General features: G+C 37.1%; 1 protein-coding gene across 1 annotated transcript in view; it reads left to right on the forward strand.

Moving 5' to 3' along the window:
• LOC137388156 (uncharacterized) overlaps window positions 1–20,671 on the forward strand; it is a 52,334-nt gene that overhangs the window by 23,043 nt on the left and 8,620 nt on the right. The window contains exons 14-23 of the mRNA XM_068074660.1: window positions 106–266; window positions 422–573; window positions 1,163–1,356; window positions 11,024–11,130; window positions 11,797–12,028; window positions 12,574–15,378; window positions 15,513–15,692; window positions 17,198–17,430; window positions 18,227–18,323; window positions 19,012–19,076. Coding sequence (XP_067930761.1) covers window positions 106–266; window positions 422–573; window positions 1,163–1,356; window positions 11,024–11,130; window positions 11,797–12,028; window positions 12,574–15,378; window positions 15,513–15,692; window positions 17,198–17,430; window positions 18,227–18,323; window positions 19,012–19,076 — 4,226 coding nt within the window. The remainder of the gene's footprint in view (window positions 1–105; window positions 267–421; window positions 574–1,162; window positions 1,357–11,023; window positions 11,131–11,796; window positions 12,029–12,573; window positions 15,379–15,512; window positions 15,693–17,197; window positions 17,431–18,226; window positions 18,324–19,011; window positions 19,077–20,671) is intronic.

Genomic DNA, 20,671 nt, shown 5'->3' on the forward strand with positions numbered 1-20,671 from the left:
AAGGCAACCCTTTTTCCTAATGTTCCTAGCGTGGCTTCAGACGGACAGACAATATTCTTATTATAGTAAAGATTGCCTGTTATTAACTTGGCCTTTTGTTGTTAGATGAGGAGGAGACAACTGTAGTAGCCCGAATCAAGCAGCTCTCAGCTAAGATTGATGAGATGAGGACACAGAGGAGTGCTCTTTTTGAAAAGCTAAGAACTCAGGTTATGGCTGATGATATCACTAAGAACATAGTTACCCGGGGCTCTGATGATACTAAGGTACATATTCTACAAACTACTTCTAGTAGAGCTGCAACGATTTTGGTATTGGTACCGATATGGAGGTTATGTATCTGGATTGACATCAGCCAATTGTTTTGTTCAGAGTTATTTTTACTTGTTTGATCAAGATTTGTTTTCTCATCTTTTATTAGGAGCTTTTTGCTGCCCAACTAAAGAAACACGACTCTCTCATAGAGGAAATAAATCTTTACATGACAGCTCAGCCTAAGATCTTAGAGGCGTTGGATCAGGCTAATGTGAACTTTGTTCCTATCAAACAAAAGATAGATATGACTCTACAACAGTGAGTTCATGTTAGAGAAAGGTCTAACTGTGCTCTCAGGCTACATAGCTAGAGGCATTCTTGTGTTTTTTCATTCATACATTAGAATTATCTGTTAACAGTTACTTTATCTTATGAAGCAAAAATGTGTGAATGAAAAATGAATCAGTTCCTCATCCACAGTCTATAATAAAATTTGAAGGTAATTCGGCACATTGTTAGCAAGCATATAAGGAGCAGCTGTTTTCTGACCTCAACTGAAATGCATAACTAAATAGCTATTGGCCCTCTTCTGATAATAAAATCTTTATGTTGCTGTCACCCTATTGGTTCTCAGTCTTTGCAATAAATATTGTTATGAAAAAGATGTTGTTTTTTATGATATTTATATATAGTAGTAACATTAGCTTTCTACCTCAGTATTTTAATTTATTTGTTCTAAGACATATTCCAGTAATTTTTGAATTGGTTTTCAATTTTTATTTCTGCCAGTGTAGGACAGTTGATGGTAGATGCCATTTAAAAAGAGAACTATCTATGGCAATAGTTCTAAACTGTATTTGACTTGCTGAAAACATTCGATGTTGCTTTGATTGTCACTTGTTTGCAGGAGAGGACTGAGAGTAGAAGCTCTTGTCTATTCTTACGACGTCTATGAGGACCTCCTTGACAAGCAACAGAAGGGCATGCAGTTTTATCAGAAACTTCAGCAGAACATTCAGAGACTCCTTGAGAAGACAACTGGTCTCCACTCGGCGCAGAAGAAAGAGAGAGACATGATCACAGAGAAAATGAAACCCAAAGGTAGGTAAATTCATTCGGATTTGTAGATATATATATGCGCGTGGTAGTATATAGCAGTTCATGACACTAGTAATTTTTATCAAAGATGTTACAACTTCATAGGTCACTTTGTCATATATAATCATAGTAGAACTGACAGAGAAGCCAAAGTACAATATGGGAGCAAATATCTAGTAAGGGATACCACATTCATCTGACAAAAATATCAAAAATATAACTGTCGGCCTCAGGTAGTCTCTATAATGGTGTGTTAGTTGATGAGCGGAGATGGTCTCAATAATGGTGTGTTAGTTGATGAGCTGAGATAGTTTTCATAATGGAGAAAAAAGCTTATCATATCATACAATAAATAGCTATCTTATTCTGGTAGTAGTTGTCTAGTTGAAGATACATTCATATTTTTAAGAGTTTAGGTGCAGTTTAAGAGTGTCAATGATCAAATAACAGGATTGCAAAGCACGCATATTGCTTTGGGTTGCGGACAGATGTAGTCTGCTTTTGCATGTCTATATTTTGAAAGCTTTAGTAAAATAAATAAATGATCCTTATTTATGAACATTTATCGCAATATAATGTGCTTAAAAGTGCTGGGGCTCGGGTCAATTACAAACACTATTCCTTGCGAGTTGCAAGTACCATAAACCTTCATCTGAACGCCATGTGGCTCTATTTTTTAACCCTTATCTCCGAGGGGCGCTTTTTTAGAGGTGATGTTCAAATAAAGGGTGGCATTGTATTTCTCAAACACCTTGTCAAGATGTTGAGAAAATAAATTTAACCCCTTCACGAGCGAATCAAATGTTGCCTACATTTTGCACTCTCCTTCAGGCTGTGTGACATTAGCCCTTTTGGAGGCAAGAAACTTGCTAATTTACCTCCAACTTGTAGATTATGTAAATAAATATGCACGATGAAGCTGATACATGTCTCTATCAGTCTCTACTCTATTGCTTGCAATTAACCAATAATAATCTTATAGCCCGTGAGTTCAAATCCAGCATGCAGTGAGCTTTTTATTCCAATATTTTATTAGCTATAACTGGATATACCAAAGGACACACAAACTTTGAGATTTATATATGTACCTTAAAGCCACTAATTGAACGCCACCTCTATTTGAACGCCACCTCCAATTGACCACCACCCTGAGAGAAAGGTTGAAAAATTGAGCGCCACTCTCTAATTGACTGCCACCTCCATTTGGCCGCTACTTGACTTTAGTTGATCTTTACGAGCTCATAATATCAACTGATCAGTAGAACGGTGTTCACAAAATCGTATTAATGATGAATCATTCATATCAATAACAATTAATTTTCTCGTCCAATTCCAAAGCTTTTCATATTTTCATTAAAACTTTAAAAGCAACACCATAGAAATAATTAAAAACTGCCTCAAGCTAATAGTAGTTCCTTGTTTAACGCGGTCTTGATGCTTCAAAGTACATGTATATGAAAAACGGTTTACATTTATGGTGGTACGTGAATGACTAGTTTTGGGCCAAAGGTTACGTTTAGAAAGCAAAACATTTACGCGTTGCATTTGATGCATCGCGTGAAAGTTTTGCTCGGCAAAAAATTGTTTGGGCGTCAATATCAACTAGTTCAGCAGTGCAGAAGAAGAGTTGGGATCAGAAAACATTGTGGAAGGTATTGAACAACCACAAGAAGTTTGTTCCATCGAAAGCAACAATCAGAATGCAGCTATCCGAGCAAATGATGCAAATATTTTTGTTTTGAAAACGTTAATTTTTGTTTCTGCATGTATAATAAGTATGGTTCGTTTATGTCACATGTTCATAAATATATATATTTGTAGCATTTGATAGATTATCATTATGTAACTTACAAAATTTACAGATTTATACCGTATTATTTAATAACATCCTAGCAGTCATCTTAACATGGCTTACAATGGATCAACGCTCGTAACTCCTCTTCTATTGCATATAAAAAGCTAGTTTTGGCTGCAAACTTTAGCAAACATATCAATGAGTTCAATGAGCTATCATTCAACATTGTTAAATATCGATATAAAACAAAAATATGCCTTCAAATTTAGATTGATATAAAATATAAATAAAAGTTTTGATAAATAAAAGTTTGCAGAACTGGAGGTTGGGAGTTCAAATCCAGTTCGCAGCAGATTTCTTATTTTTAAAACTTTATTGCTATAGCTTGACAGACGGACGGATGGACAAACATTGAGATTTGTATATATATATAGATATAACTAGTTGAATACCCGGCGTTGCCTGGGTAATAAAAAAGTCTTTGGAAAGAAATTTTATTTTTAATGAACGTATACATTTACCATTCTAATTTTCAAACTTAGTATCATGAGAAAAGTGTTTTTTGTGCATTTCAAATGAATTAAGAAAAAAAGTAAAATGACTAAAGGTTTTCAAACTTTTTCAAACACCTAACTTTTAAATTTCATTTCATGAAAGAAGTGTTTTGTTGAAATAAATTAGGAGGGAAACTAATACTGCAAAGACGTTTAAATGTAAATGTGAAATCATTAGCAAGTAATGGCTAAATATAGTCCGTTTTGTTACAATTACAATGAAAAATTATATGTACTGTACATATTAAAAATTATTAACAAAACAATATGTTATCCTTAGCAACTATAGTTACCTACAGTAACCCTAGTGTATTTTGTGGTTATGATCTGCAAGAAAATGTAATATTACAAGGTACTACAAGGTAATACGTAGCGTGGGAGTTCTCACCTACTAAGCACATACTTAAAGCTAAGTTTTAGTATGTATGTGACTGAACTTCAACTTTGTCATAGGCTAAAGTTTTATCATCTATCTGTTTCCGTTTTTACTATAAGCTTATAACAAATAACGCTGAACTGGGATAGCGAGCATCGTATCTCTTTCGGGCGTTGTGGGAGAGATTTCGGCAAATAGTAAATCGGCATTTTTTTATTTGGTCATAATCAGTACACCGACTGCCAAATTTGAGTTTCACGAGAAATTTTTGTTGATATCGTATATCAGAAAAAAATTGAAAAAAGTTCATCTCCATATGGCAAGGACGAAAAATCATCATGTTCCATGTACCGCAGTAAGGCAAAAAAATCTTATAATAGGTGCATCGTACTTCGAGGGTGCATTATAACAATTAACAATCTATCATACGCAACCGCAGCAAATATGATATACAGTATATGGTAAGATCGATTAATGCGATAAGAACAATTTAGTCTTGCGGTTATGCGCATTTCCTAGTAGACTTGCGATTGGAACGTCGCAAGTTCAAATCCCGTAGGAAGGTGATTTGTCATTGCTAAAACTTATCACTATAACTGGACAGACGAATGACCGGCAAGCATTGAGATTTATATACATGTACATATATATATATATATGTATATATATATTTATATTTCTGTGTATTTCTGTCTATATATATATAGACAGAAATACACCATGCGGTTAGTGCGAACGCACTGAGTTTACTTTTGGCATTTTTGGAATTTTATTTTTTTGAGTTACGCCGAAACATTTTGAAAAAAACCTTTATCTATACTGGTTGATCAAGTTGAAAATTGCTTTGCCCTGCCTTTTTTGCCAACCACACCTTGTCATTTGTCAGCCAAGCAACCTTGCCACATGTCAGCCAAGCAACCTTGCCACATGTCAGCCAAGTACACCTTGCCACATGTCAGCCAAGTACACCTTGCCACTTGTCAGCCAAGTACACCTTGCCACATGTCAGCCAAGCAACCTTGCCACTTGTCAGCCAAGCAACCTTGCCACATGTCAGCCAAGCAACCTTGCCACATGTCAGCCAAGTACACCTTGCCACTTGTCAGCCAAGCAACCTTGCCACATGTCAGCCAAGCAACCTTGCCACATGTCAGCCAAGCAACCTTGCCACATGTCAGCCAAGCAACCTTGCCACATGTCAGCCAAGCAACCTTGCCACATGTCAGCCAAGTACACCTTGCCACTTGTCAGCCATCAGCTGTAAATTGTTAGGAATCACGCTTATGATGATGTAAATGCTATTAAAAGTCTGCAGAATATTTTACAGGATGAATTTGTCAGAAGATTTTGTTTCAGACTTGAGAAGTTGCTTAAATGAATTTGTTCGGGCATACGAGGTCTGATCCAAAAGTTCCCGGAATTGAGTCGTATACTCGTGCATATTCACACGATGGAAAAACCCATTGCAGGGTTGGCTGGGAAACACCTCTGGGGTGTTGTCACAAAATTTCAGGTTGCTATGACAATGCGTTCTCATGTGAGCTAACGATATGTCAAGGTCTGTCCGGTGCTTCCGTCTTTTTTTTAACAAATTTATCGTCATGCCTAATCAATCGAAACAGCGTATTTGCATTAAATTTTGTGCAAAATTAGGGAAAACAAGTACTCAGACAGTTGAAATGTTAACTATTGCTTTTGAAGATGCTGGTCTATAAAAAACACAAATTTTTGAGTGGTACAAACGTTTTTGTGAAGGTAGAGACAGCACTGAAGATGACGCGAGGTCTGGCAGACCAGCGTCGGCAAGAACCTGCTCGTAAATCGACAGTGTGAGGTCACTAGTCATGCCAGATCGACGTTTAACTATTAGAGATATCTTGAGAGACTGGACATATTTTTGGAACTGTTCAAAAAGTTTTAACTGACAATTTAAACAATTTTTTAACAAATTAAACGAGTCGCAGCAAAGTTCGTGCCAAGCTTGCTAACTGATGACCAAAACGAGCTCAGGATGCACGCTTGCAACGATTTTAAGGAAGCTTTCAGGAATGATCAAAACTTTATTTTAAAAGTCATAATATCCTTGTTTTCCCTAATTTCACACAAAATTTAATGCAAATGCGCTGTTCTGGTTTATTAGACATGATGATAAATTTTTTTTTAAAAAGACGGAAGCACCGGACAGACCTTGACATATCGTTAGCTCACATGAGAACGCATTGTCATAGCAACCTGAAATTTTGTGACAACACCCCAGAGGTGTTTCCCAGCCAAGCCTGCAATGGGTTTTTCCATCGTGTGAATATGCACGAGTATACGACTCAATTCCGGGAACTTTTGGATCAGACCTCGTATTAGCTCTTTGCGTACCCCTGAGCCGTGTAGGTGGCTTTAGTAAGCTTCGTACAAAATGTTTCTGATTAGTGAGTAGTTAATTAATTAGCCTGTTATGTCTGTCTGTCTGAGCTTAAACGAAAGGCAACAATCATCTGTTTGCAATCATCATGTTGGACCGATAAAAAATATGTTTACAGCTCATCTTGAGCTTAGTTTTGATTTTTAAAAATTTATTTCAACATAATTTTTTTTTTTGCAATGATTGGCTGTGTCAGACACATTACAACTAGTGGGTTAAGCAGTAATAATATTTTCGTAAGCTCTAATAATATTGGTAACTCGTTTAACTCGCGACATTCTTACTGTAGTAGCAAAAATGGCTGAAAAGGAGTCCGAGCTCAATCTGCAATACATTTGCGGCATTTTTACGGCCTCAGCTGATTTGAAGTTTTATGCTGATTATTTTGGTATGAAGTTATTTTGTAGACAGTGTGGATCAAAAGTTATGACAATTTATGTGCGTCTTTGTCAAAGGTTAGGTTTTACTGAATATTCAATTATGTCCCGGTAAAAAATTAAATTTGGTAGTGGGAGAGTTGAAATTTATGGTATATCATAAGTCTCCAGTTGCTTATTTTAAATTGGTGCTTTGTCTTGGGTGAAGTTCAAAATGCTTTTTCACTGATTACATGACGACAGGAGTACAATAACAGGAGTACATAACTGTGACATCAATAAGCTATCCTTCGTTTTTTCGTGACATCATTTTATCGTTGTCGCCCATCTTTATAGACAATTTTATCGTTAAAAATACAAAGCTTTTGCAATGATAATTTGAAAACGATGTTTTTGTTTGCAATTTTTTTATTATAGTATCTTAACAACACCTAGAAGTACTAGTAAATAAAATAAACGATCGTTTTCTACAAATATGGCGGCTTTTTTGTCAACGAGCGCATGTGCAAACGACTTGATGACAAAAAAAACGATGGATTGGGAGGATTACTTTCAGCATACGTAATAGCTTGGCTTTATATAATTGTAAAGCCTGAGGATCTAGCTGAGGAGTCGTGATTTGCTTCTTGGAGTGATTGTGGAAAATAGGTTAAAGACTTTTGTATTGTTCTGTTCAACGTGGTTGGCTGGCAGATAGTACATGTGTTGGTGGTAAGTAGTACAGGTGTTGTCGGCGGATAGTACATGTGTTGGTGATAAGTAGTACAGGTGTTCATGACGAGTAGTCGGTGCGTTGTTAGCGAGATGTACAGATGTTCAGGACGAACTGTACAAGTGTTGTTGACAAGCTGTGCAAGTGTTCATGACGAGTTTTACAAGTGTTGTTGATGGGCAGCATTAGCATCAAGGTCTAATTTTTGATATTGACACTTGCATATCAGTGTGCAAACCTCTGAATTTCTCATAGGATTGTTAATTTGTCTAAACTTTAGCTATATATTATGTATCCTGTTACATTACTAAATCATTTATATTAATCGTAGTGTAATTTTCCGGTGTGACGCCTGCTCGAAAACAACTTTGACGTCATTGTAGTTTAATAGGTTGTAGCATTTGAAAAGGCGCAGGCAAATATTAACTGCATGCTTTATTTGTGATTCTTTTAAAAACATTATTATAGTTTTCTTTGTGAAATGCAGTCAGGCCTCTACTTGCTATCACCTCAACATAAAACGACATGATATTTTCAACGTGCAATGTCAAATTTGAACAAGTATTTGACCCTAAACCTGAAGTAATATTTGACATTTAGTCAACATTTAGTTTGGAAAAACAGCTGTTTTATAAGCGAGTGTGAATAAAATGTAGAAAATACAACACAATGGCAATTAAAATATATAGTTCAAGTTAATTTAAATCACTTCACTTCACTTAGTCTAAGTTAGAGTAGTTAATGCTATGTACTATCTTAAGCACTACCTCTATCTTGAAAATTTCACAGCTACCTTTCAAGTTACCTAAAAAAAAAACAACAGTAAAAATTTCATTATTGATTATTGCCTTATTAGTTTCCCTTTTTAAATATTATTTTCTCTCCTTAGTTTCTCACACTGCATTTGCTTCTTTGCTTTGTTTAATTATCTTCACTATTATATATTTTGAGGAGTGATTGGAGGTTTCTGAGCTTAGAAATGAGTTGAAGTATATTCATGTGGGAACATTTGCTTCAACTTGCAGTGGCTTTTACTTTACCAAGCACATATCCAAAAGAAGTAACTTGCTCTGTTAAGCTCTGATTATATTGGAAACCTTGGCATAGTCTTACTGGTTTTCATAAAATGAACCAATTTTGATGATTTGGTATGCAAGATGATCATTTTATAACTAGAAATTCCCCTGTCATACAGCCCATGACCACAGTGATAATGGAAAAAGAAAGGGTACTGCTGGTTGAGAAATGCAATATTAGCAGTCAAATGGCACTGCAGTGCAATAAGAGAACTTCAATGGTAGCTGCAATGGTAGCTGTAATGTACTGGGTGTGGGTGTTATTATATACAACGAAACAACAATAATGAAAGGAAAGGATTATATGTTTTTATCTCTCCCTGCAATAGGAGAAATGCAATATTAGAAGTAAAATGGCAAGCTGCTGTGTAATATTCATATATATATATATATAAAAAAATAAAAAAATATATATATATATATTGAAAGCTGTTGACCATTTGAAAGCTGCACCATTGAAAGCTTTTCATTTTAGTACAATCGCGTCTGATGAGTGCTCCGCACGAAACAAATTTGTAGCGCAAATACTAAAAGTTTACTTTTTTCGCAATAATTTTTCAAATATTTCATACTCCACTACTTATCTTTAGGTTTTTAGTGTAGAGTTCTCTTTTTATATGCTTTTGCACTTGCTTTTAGTTAATATATATAAATATATATATATATATATATATATGCACTGTATATATATATATATATATACGCACTGTATATATATATATGCACTGTATATATATAATAAGTGGTCAGGCCTACTGCTAACAGCACTCTACGCTCTAAAAAGTGCGGAGTGTTATAACTAACTAGAGTGTTGGAATAGGTTAATGTTACTTATCTTTTTTCCAGATTGATGTTTTACTCTGGGGTCACGACAGGTCTGTTTCGTGCTGGTGCACTCTTCAGGTGACTTGTGTTAAAAAGATTTTTTAACTATTCCAACACTCTAATTAGTTATATATAAATATATATTTATATATAAATATATATTTATATGTATATATATATTTATATATATGTATATATATATGTGTATATATGTATATAGCTTGGGGGGCTGTATATAGCAACCATAGCATACCAGGTCATAGCAACCAATATCAAGAGGTTGGGATATTTATCTAGATTTCTGTATTTATATCTAAAAAATTATTCTGAATTTAAAAGTCTAAACAAATTTTTGCTGGTTGTCATAGAAATAGATGTGTATCTATACGAAAATGTAGGCATATTACTTAATTTTGCAGATATTAAAAACGGCTTGGCAGTACCGCAAAATTGGGCACAGCCGTATTACCATAAACGAATACTTTAGAAAAGACATAACAGTAATATATTGCGCACCATCGGTCACTATACACTTCGATCTTGTAAATTCGAATGCTTATTCTTATAACTAAATCTTATAAAATCGAATAATTATTCTTACAATTAAATATTGTAATAATCTTATAAGAATCGTTAGAAAAATATCATCGTCATTTCCTTTACTTTCACTGCTTTGGACATCAGTGGGAATACCACAGTACTCATTATAAGTATCCAAAATGTCAGAGTCTGGTAGAACCGGCAAAAAGAAACAATTACTTTTCAGTACTTCTATGTAAATTATATATATTGTTTTGTTAAAAATCGTTAAAATAGAAAAAGAATCGTTATAAAAATATCATCGCCATTTCCTTTACTTTCACTGCTTTGGACATCAGTTGGAAAACCAAAGTATTCATTATAAGTGTCCAAAATGTTCCAGTAGAATCGTGAGTCCAGTAGAATCGGCAAAAAAACCAATACTTTTCAGTACTTCAACGTTAATTACAGAAACCTTCGGCGATTAGACAATGTGATAGACTGGTGAAATGTGCACGCTTTTTGCGTGAAATGCGCACGGCTTAATAGTTCTAATTTCTGTCGCACCGCCTTATCGGTATTTCGTTGGCCGGTCTTAATTTTGATTAAAATAGGCTTGGCAAGTTTTTATTTTGGTTTTTAGGCCGAATTAATTAATCTGTCTATTTATGTATAATCCAATCAGATGGGTTAGTTTTAAGATATTGCGGTAACCTTTCAAAGACTTGGTAACATATTTAAATAGGTTTATATGTGTTTTGTATCATTATTATACTTAAACGACTCTACACAAAAATGGTTAAATTTGTTGAAGAGATTTCGGTACAAAGGTTTGGTCATGGCTGTTAACGGATAATTTTTCGGGAGTTGTGTGCACATATGCATTTATCATAAATCTCCCAAACAATCGCTTTGCTCGGGTTTGGTCGTGGGATTGTATATCTTCCTTTATATGTGGATATAGTAATTTTTGATATTACATGAGTATGGAAAGCTGTATCCTATATCGTGTTATTACAGGACCACCTCCAGCACGTCCCACAGCTACGAAACCTAATGCATCCCTAGCTACGCCCGGCAACAAGGATGACATGCCTAAGTCTACGAGTGGCCCACCTAAATTAAAGGTACCTTGTTACACATGTTAGCTCTTTTGATCAGCTTTTTGAGTTTGAAAGCTTTAACACTGGCGTGTGCATTTTAATACTGTATAGCTGGCTGAGTATATCATACAGCTAATAACTGTCTAGTTGACTGAGTATATCACACAGCTAATAACTGTATAGCTGACTGAGTGTATCACACATCTAATAACTGTTTAGTTGACTGAGTGTATCACACAGCTAATAACTGTATAGCTGACTGAGTATATCACACAGCTAATAACTGTATAGCTGACTGAGTATATCACACAGCTAATAACTGTCTAGCCGACTGAGTATATCACACAGCTAATAACTGTATAGCTGACTGAGTATATCACACAGCTAATAACTGTATAGTTGACTGAGTATATCACACAGCTAATAACTGTCTAGTTGACTGAGTATATCACACAGCTAATAACTGTGCTTCTTTGTATTTTGAATTAACTCAAACTTTCAGCCTTTTTGTCAAACAGCATGTTTCTTTTCACTCAACTTTTAGTTTGACAATTACTTTTCATCCTGACTCTGCTTTTTGACTTAGGATATGCTGTCCTTGGCCTGTCCTACTGCTAAGCTGTTATATAACGTACCGGAGATTTACTCGTTGAACTCCCTAGTCTTTCTAATCTTATATTCATTCTTTAGGACTATTTACCATTCATGAAAGCTGGTGGCAGCAGTGCTGCTGCTGCAATAGATGCATTGGCAGATAATGGTAGCGTTGATGATGGGTTTGATGACCTTGATGACCTTGATGATGTCGAACTGCCCGACATCTCAGCGACTCCCAAGCTAAAGGATTTCTTGCCATTCATGGCTAAAGGCAAACCTGGAGCTGAGCCTGTTTCATCAAGCAGGAAGGATACTGCACTTGCAGGTACTGTATATATATACATGGATGTATATACATGGATGTATGTTGATTTGAGTCTTCAGCATTAATTCAACACAGAAGCATTAGATAGTTGCCAGCACCATAGCATGATAGTGTGCAAGTTTGTCAAGTGTTCCAGTGCTCCATACTCCAATATATTATACTCTAATACTTATTTCTTGTATTTCTCCTGAATTTTGGTTTCCATTTCCTGTCTTAAGTTTATTTGTTGAAGTTTCTATCCTCTGAAGTTCGAATTTGACATATGGATTTTTAGGTGTTGACAAGTTTCACATATGGATTCTTAGGTGTTGACAAGTTTTATTAAATTTTGTAAAGGAGAATAATCGAGGAAAGTCACACTGAGAAACATGTGCTCAAGACGCCCATCAATAAACTGAGCATTCAGACAAATAGAAGGTTAACAGAAGTTGTCTGTTTTCCCTGCAATATATTGATTATAGTTGGCCTTTACAATAGTGGATAACAATTCTTTTCTGCAGCAGAGTAAACTCTCAGATTTCACCAATAGGTTCTGTTGTTCTTAGGTGGTGCTGGAGAATTGTCAGAGCTGGCACCTCAACTCCTCAAGTATTTGCCACAAAACATGAAGATGTCTACAGCTGTTCCATTGACACAGACTGCTGGTGGCAATCTTGGATATCGCTTACCATCTAACCCACAGAAAGCGCGCATGCCATCTACAATGACACAATCTCATGTTCCTATTGCGAATTCTTCTGGTCTTCTATTTTCACAATCTATGAATGTCCCAAACAGTTCTGTTGCAAGTGCTGGCCTTTCATCACAACAGCCTTTCATCCCAAGTAATTCTCAAATGCGTGAAACATTTTCATCAGCAAATCATATGGGTATTTTATCACCTGGCCCACAGTCACCCCGAATGTCACAGCAGCCGGCAAAATTGAGACAACAATCACCTCAGGTATCATCGCAGCCGCCACTCATGAGACCACAATTATCACATATGAATCAAAGATTCCCTCAGCAAATGAGACAGCCATCATTACAATTTGGGCAGCAACCTCTTCAGCATCCACAAAAATTGGAGCAGCATCCACGACAATTGGGGCAGCAACCACAACAATTGGGGCAGCAGCCACAACAATTAGGGCAGCAACCACAACATATGAGTCAACATTCACAACAATCAGAACAGCAGCCTCAGCAGTTTGGACAACCACCTCACTATATGGGACAAACCCAACAGATGAGACAGCAACCTCAACAGATGGGCCAGCAATACCAATCGATGGAACAACAAACCCAAGAAGTGAGCCAACATCCTCACCAGGTCGGACAAAGCATTCAACAGATGGGCCAACAGTCCCAGCAAATGACACAACAACCACAGCAGTTGGGACAGTATCCCCAGCAGATGGGACAGCAACCCCGACAAATGGGACAGCAACCCCGACAAATGGGACAGCAGCAACTCCAACAGATGGGACAGCAACACCGACAGGCGGGACAGCAATCCCAGCAAATGGGACAGCAAAATCAGCAAATGGGACAGCAACATCAGCAAATGGGACAGCAACATCAGCAAATGGGACAGCAACATCAGCAAATGGGACAGCAACATCAGCAAATTGGACAGCAACATCAGCAAATGGGACAACCTAAACAGTTGGGACAGGCGCCTCAACAGATGGGATTGCTACCCCAGGAGGCAGTGCCGCTACCCCAACAATTGGAACAGCATTCTCAACAGATGGGCCAACAGCCTGGACAGATGGAACAACAACCCCAACAGATGAGACAACAACCCCAACAGATGGAACAGCTACCCCAACAGATGGGACAACTACCACAGCAGCTGAGACAAAAGACCCAACAGCTCGAACCACATGCCCAGCAGGGGGAACAGCATCCCCAAGGAGTGGCAAAGCTACCCCAGAAAATGGCGCAGCAACCCCAACAAATGGGACAGCAAAGGGGACAACACACCCAGTTGGTTGGGCAATGGTCCCATCAAAGGTTACAACAGCCTCAACAGATTGGCCAACAATTTCCCCAAATTGGACCACATACCCAGCAATTGGGCCAGCAAGCTCAACAGATTGGACAGCAACCCCAACAGATTGGACAGCAAACCCAACAGATTGGACAGGGACTCCAACAGATGGGACAGCGACCACCACAAATGGTACAATTACAACACCCGCAAATGGGACAAGCCCAACAGTCTGTACAGGATTCTCAACAGCCAGGGCAACGACAGTTGCCTTTTCAAAGGGATCAAGTTCCAACTGTGTCACAGCAGACACATTCATTGCAAGGAGAACAAGTTTCAGATGTGCTAAACATGCAGGCTCAAGAATCAAGCCAGCTAAACACACAGTCGAGACTTACGCAAGATGATGCAAAAATGGTTTCAGGGATGAATCAGCCATCTGTCCAAGCCTCTCAAATGAATATATCAAATAGCAACACATTTTTGTCTACTTCGTCCCAGCATACTTTTTCAAGTTTAAGTCCGTCACCTGCCCAACCTAAGCTTGCTACAAGTTCATCGCAGCAGTTTTACAGCGTGCCAATTAGCAATCAGAATAATATTCAATATAAACAACCTTTAGCCACTTCGGTAAGCTGGCAGAATCCATTGTGCCATTCACAGCCACAGCTGTCATTGGTGGGAAATTCTAGAGTGTCTACACCTACAGCACATCCCCTTGATCTGCTTAATAGCGGTACAAATGTGAGTTCTACAGTTTTGACCCCAATTAATTCAACTGCTAAAGGAGTAATTGCACCAGGTGTATCAAATCTGTCAAGGCCTGAGTTGGCAGCTACCCATTTGTCTTCAGAAGCAGTAGGACAGCCACAAGATATGACACAAGTAACTATGCAAGCTCAGCAGGTTACCCAACAACCACAACAAATGTCTCAGGCTCCACAGCATTTACAGAATGTTTCACAGCCGCAACAGAATGCTCCACAGCAGCAACAGAATGCTCCACACCAGCAACAGAATGCTCCACAGCAGCAACAGAATGCTCCTCAGCAGCAACAAAATGCTCCAAAACAGCAACAAAATGCTCCACAGCAGCAACAGCGGCTTTCTCAGCAAACACAACAGATACCACATCAGTCTCAACAGCCTTCACCACAGGGGCAACCAGCCTCACACTCAAGACAACAATTATCGCAACAAGGGCAACAGTTGCTACCCCAGACAGAACAGCTTTTTCAGCAGTCACAACACGTGTCACAGAATGTACAACAAATACCTCAACAAGAACAGCAAATATTTCCACAGACCTCACAGTCTACTCATCAGTCGGAAACATCTGGGAAAAATTTACGAAACTGGCCTCAAAACCAGTCAGGTTAGAAGACGCTCGTTGTAGGCAACTGTTATGTATCTTATTTAGTATATATTTTGAGTGAATATTGTCAGTGTCTAATGAAAATATTTCTAGCTCAAGTGGGTATATTTCAAGTGCTATTATTTTATTCAAAGGTGGACTCTCTCCTGGCAACCAGAACATTCCAGTATTGGCTGTCTCTCCTCAGCGTAAGTCTCATGTCAGCGACCTTGAAGGTGTCAGCATTTCTTCTAGCTCACACCTCGAGTCTAGTTTTGTGTCTGACATAGACTGGTCTAAGGCTTCTCTTGCTCCAAAAACCACCAAAGTTGCGGGTGAGTATTTTCTGCTTGTTACCATCAAAGTAGAATACCATATTAGTGAAAATTAGCTCTGGAAAAGGTGAATGGAAATATATTACAGATTGTGTCACAGAATGAAAAATTAATCATTTAGTAAAGATGGAGAGGATTTGTGATAACGTCTTCTTTACAATAGTTCAAGTTATAGATGCTTCTCATGTTCGAAATATGCGAATATAAGTCAAGCGCTGCAGTCAGCTGTAGTCACATATGTTGTTAATGAAGTTGAATATAAGTCATCAAGCGCTGTAGTCAGCTGTAGTCACATATGGTGTTAATGATGTTGAATATAAGTCATCAAGCGCTGTAGTCAGCTGTAGTCACATATGTTGTTAATGAAGTTGAATATAAGTCAAGCGCTGTAGTCAGCTGTAGTCACATATGTTGTTAATGATGTTGAATATAAGTCATCAAGCGCTGTAGTCAGCTGTAGTCACATATGTTGTTAATGATGTTGAATATAAGTCATCAAGCGCTGCAGTCAGCTGTAGTCACATATGGTGTTAATGAAGTTGAATATAAGTCATCAAGCGCTGCAGTCAGCTGTAGTCACATATGGTGTTAATGAAGTTGAATATAAGTCATCAAGCGCTGTAGTCAGCTGTAGTCACATATGGTGTTAATGAAGTTGAATATAATTCATCAAGTGCTGCAGTCAGCTGTAGTCACATATGTTGTTAATGAAGTTGAATATAAGTCATCAAGAGCTGTAGTCAGCTGTAGTCACATATGGTGTTAATGAAGTTGAATATAATTCATCAAGAGCTGCAGTCAGCTGTAGTCACATATGTTGTTAATGAAGTTGAATATAATTCATCAAGAGCTGCAGTCAGCTGTAGTCACATATGTTGTTAATGAAGTTGAATATAAGTCATCAAGCGCTGTAGTCAGCTGTAGTCACATATGGTGTTAATGAAGTTGAATATAATTCATCAAGAGCTGCAGTCAGCTGTAGTCACATATGTTGTTAATGAAGTTGAATACAATTATCTGATCATGATTGAAGTAAAATGCTGCACTCATCCGCACACCAGCATTTGATCTCTCATTTGTATGAGTGTACCTTTTATCATCTAATTACACGCGCATAGAGGTGTTATACATAATATTTTACCTCTTATCTGTGTGAGTGTAGCACTTAATCATGAAGTTATATGATATGTATATATGTCTGTATATTTCATTGATTTCACTGACTGATGCGGAGGTGCACATGAAAGACTGTTAACTAGTAATAGCACTATGATATTTTTTGATCAATTACTGTTAAATTCAATCATCAATGTAACTAATACCTTTTACATACAGTTATATATGTAGTGCTCGTCTATAGTTTATTGCTGTGCTGTTACAATTACGCTTACAAAATTCTCAGTATTACGTAGGGGTGTGAAAATAGCAATATACCGTATTCACAGTTTCTATAATCCTTTTTGTAAAGTTTTCCACATCGATTCAGTTCTTACCATTTTTTACAGATGTTGTTACAGCCAAAACAGAAAGCGCTAGCAAAGCCAGACGAGATTCTGGGGGTCATCATGGCCCTTTGTCTCGACAGGGTAGCAGAGAGAACAGAGATAACAGAGATCCATACGCTGATGAGGCTTCTCTCGAACAGTTTGTGAGCGCTGTTGAGCGCTACGTCAAGCAACTTGAATCGCTCACCAAACCTTCTCTCAAGGGGCCAACTCCTCTAGACAAGGAATGGCAGGTGTGTTGTCCTAGCCTTCTGTCAAATGGCTAACTCTCTAGACAAATAATGACAGGTGTGTTGTCCTAGGCTTCTCTCAAATAGCCAACACCTCTAGACAAGGAATGGCAAGTGTGTTGACCAAGCCTTCTCTCAAATAGCCAACTCCTCTAGACAATGAATTTTGTGCATTATTTTGGAGTTTTCATACACAGTTGATAGTTTGCTTATAATTGTGAGATCACAGAGGTTTGATAAGAGAAGAGAGTTAGAGAATTGATTAGAAGTCATTAAATCAAAAGACAAGCATAGTTTTTTTTTAAGAACTCAAGCGCGTGAGTTTGGGAAAATCTTAGAAAGGATTACGCAATTTTTATGTATTTTGCCGTTAGTATAACGTAAAATACCTATAACATAAACATTCCTCGAATGGATTATTCACGTTGTAGGAGTGTCTACTGTATCCTGTGTTTTCAACATTAGGTGAAGCTAGTTATCTGTAAAAAAGACATGCACACAGTTAAGTATGTAGACAAATATTAATATTTAATAAAAACTTAACATTTGAGTGTCATCAAGCAGTATATAGATGTGCAAGTCGGTAAACAGATAGAGAAAACAACCACACCTCGTATCAGGTTTTGGGAAATTCTTTAAGATTTTTTACCATTGCTCCGAGACATGTTTCCCTATTGCTATATGAAATGTTATAAGACCTCTCCTTGTCTTACAGTTCTTATTTGTGTAAGCCATATGTTTATATATTGATCTGGTTCTTGCGCACTGCATATACCCATTCATATAATATGTTTGTCAGGACATGTGTGAGGAACAGGAGAGGGAGAGCAAGAGAAATTCTACAGCTGCTGGATTGAGTGAATCTACTAGAAACCGGCATCCTGATGTTTTACCTTGTTAGTGTCTACTCTTCATGCTTTTCTAGTTCTTCTTCCTCTTAAGCAACCTCTTCGTTTCTATTTTTATTATTCCCTGCTCAGTTCCACTCTTTATTCAATTAATCTCACTCCACCACATACCCATCTTTCATTGCCTTTCTTTCCTAATCCTCACCTCTCTCTCTTCCTCTCTCTTCCGTCATCTTTCAGATGTTTTGCACTCTCTAAACCTTTTTTATCACTGTGTTCTGCTTCTCTTTCTCCATATTCACTCTTTTTTACTTTCATCTCCCTATTTTCCTATCATTGAGCTCAACATTTCTCTAAGAAATATCTAGTGCTAGGGATATATTATCTATTGCTAGGGATATATTTTATCTTATATATATAATATCGGATATATTTATAGATATATTTTCATTTTGTAGTACAGCTTGTTGCATATAGTGCGAAGCAGTTTCAAAGTCCTGCAACTCCAAATGTATGCATTTGACATGTTGTTACATGTTGTTATTAAAATGTAACAAACTATTCATATACCGGCTGAGCGTTTATCTGTAGTTATTAAATTCCATGCAAACTTGGTAGTGTCTTATGACACAGATTAATAAATGTTAAACAGTTGTAACTGCCATGCCGTTGCGCCTTTTAGACCTACATGTAGGTTTATATTAGTTTTATGTTATCCTTAATCTTTGTCTTGCAGATGACAAGTACAGAGTTATATTATCAGATCAGAAAAATGACTACATCAATGCCAGTCTGATAGAGGTATAGTTAACCAGAAGCGTTCCAACTGTTACCGGTATCTTTACTATAGCTTAGTCGTTTGGATGTCTGTATCTGCATAAAAGTTCACTGACAGAGTTTTTGCATCTTGGTAATAATAATAATAATAATAATTCAAAGTAATATTTTATGAATTTGTGTGGGATTTCTTGAAGAATGTGTCTGTTTACTACTTACTATGGACACCAGGTACCTAGCACAGTGTCTAGTTGATCGTAGGTTACCAAGGTGATGTAAGGCTGTTGAGGGTGCCAAATGCAAGGAATATAGTTTTACCTGACTTTCTGGGAATAATATCTAGAATGAGAATAATAGTGGTTGAACCGCACTTCTGATTAGCTCAGTTCTATGGACCCTTCCTTTTGTAGTCTTCTTTTGTAATTAACTTTGTGATAACACTGGAGTACTATACTAGTCTTCCTTCTGTAATTAACTGTGTGATAACACTGGAGTACTATACTAGTCTTCCTTCCGTAATTAACTGTGTGATAACACTGGAGTACTATACTAGTCTTCCTTCTGTAATTAACTGTGTGATAACACTGGAGTACTATAATAGTCTTCCTTCCGTAATTAACTGTGTGATAACACTGGAGTACTATACTAGTCTTCCTTCTGTAATTAACTGTGTGATAACACTGGAGTACTATACTAGTCTTCCTTATATAATTAACTGTGTGATAACACTGGAGTACTATACTAGTCTTCCTTCCGTAATTAACTGTGTGATAACACTGGAGTACTATACTAGTCTTCCTTCCGTAATTAACTGTGTGATAACACTGGAGTACTATACTAGTCTTCCTTCTGCAATTAACTGTGTGATAACACTGGAGTACTATACTAGTCTTCCTTCCGTAATTAACTGTGTGATAACACTGGAGTACTATACTAGTCTTCCTTCCGTAATTAACTGTGTGATAACACTGGAGTACTATACTAGTCTTCCTTATATAATTAACTGTGTGATAACACTGGAGTACTATACTAGTCTTCCTTCTGTATTTAACTGTGTGATAACACTGGAGTACTATACTAGTCTTCCTTCTGTAATTAACTGTGTGATAACACTGGAGTACTATACTAGTCTTCCTTCTGTAATTAACTGTGTGGTAACACTGGAGTACTATACTAGTCTTCCTTCTGTAATTAACTGTGTGATAACACTGGAGTACTATACTAGTCTTCCTTCCGTAATTAACTGTGTGATAACACTGGAGTACTATACTAGTCTTCCTTCTGTAATTAACTGTGTGATAACACTGGAGTACTATACTAGTCTTCCTTCCGTAATTAACTGTGTGATAACACTGGAGTACTATACTAGTCTTCCTTCTGTAATTAACTGTGTGATAACACTGGAGTACTATACTAGTCTTCCTTATATAATTAACTGTGTGATAACACTGGAGTACTATACTAGTCTTCCTTCTGTATTTAACTGTGTGATAACACTGGAGTACTATACTAGTCTTCCTTCCGTAATTAACTGTGTGATAACACTGGAGTACTATACTAGTCTTCCTTCTGTAATTAACTGTGTGATAACACTGGAGTACTATACTGGTCTTCCTTCT

The sequence above is a fragment of the Watersipora subatra genome, chromosome 2 (genome assembly GCF_963576615.1).
Source record: "Watersipora subatra chromosome 2, tzWatSuba1.1, whole genome shotgun sequence".
NCBI classification, from domain to species: domain Eukaryota; kingdom Metazoa; phylum Bryozoa; class Gymnolaemata; order Cheilostomatida; family Watersiporidae; genus Watersipora; species Watersipora subatra.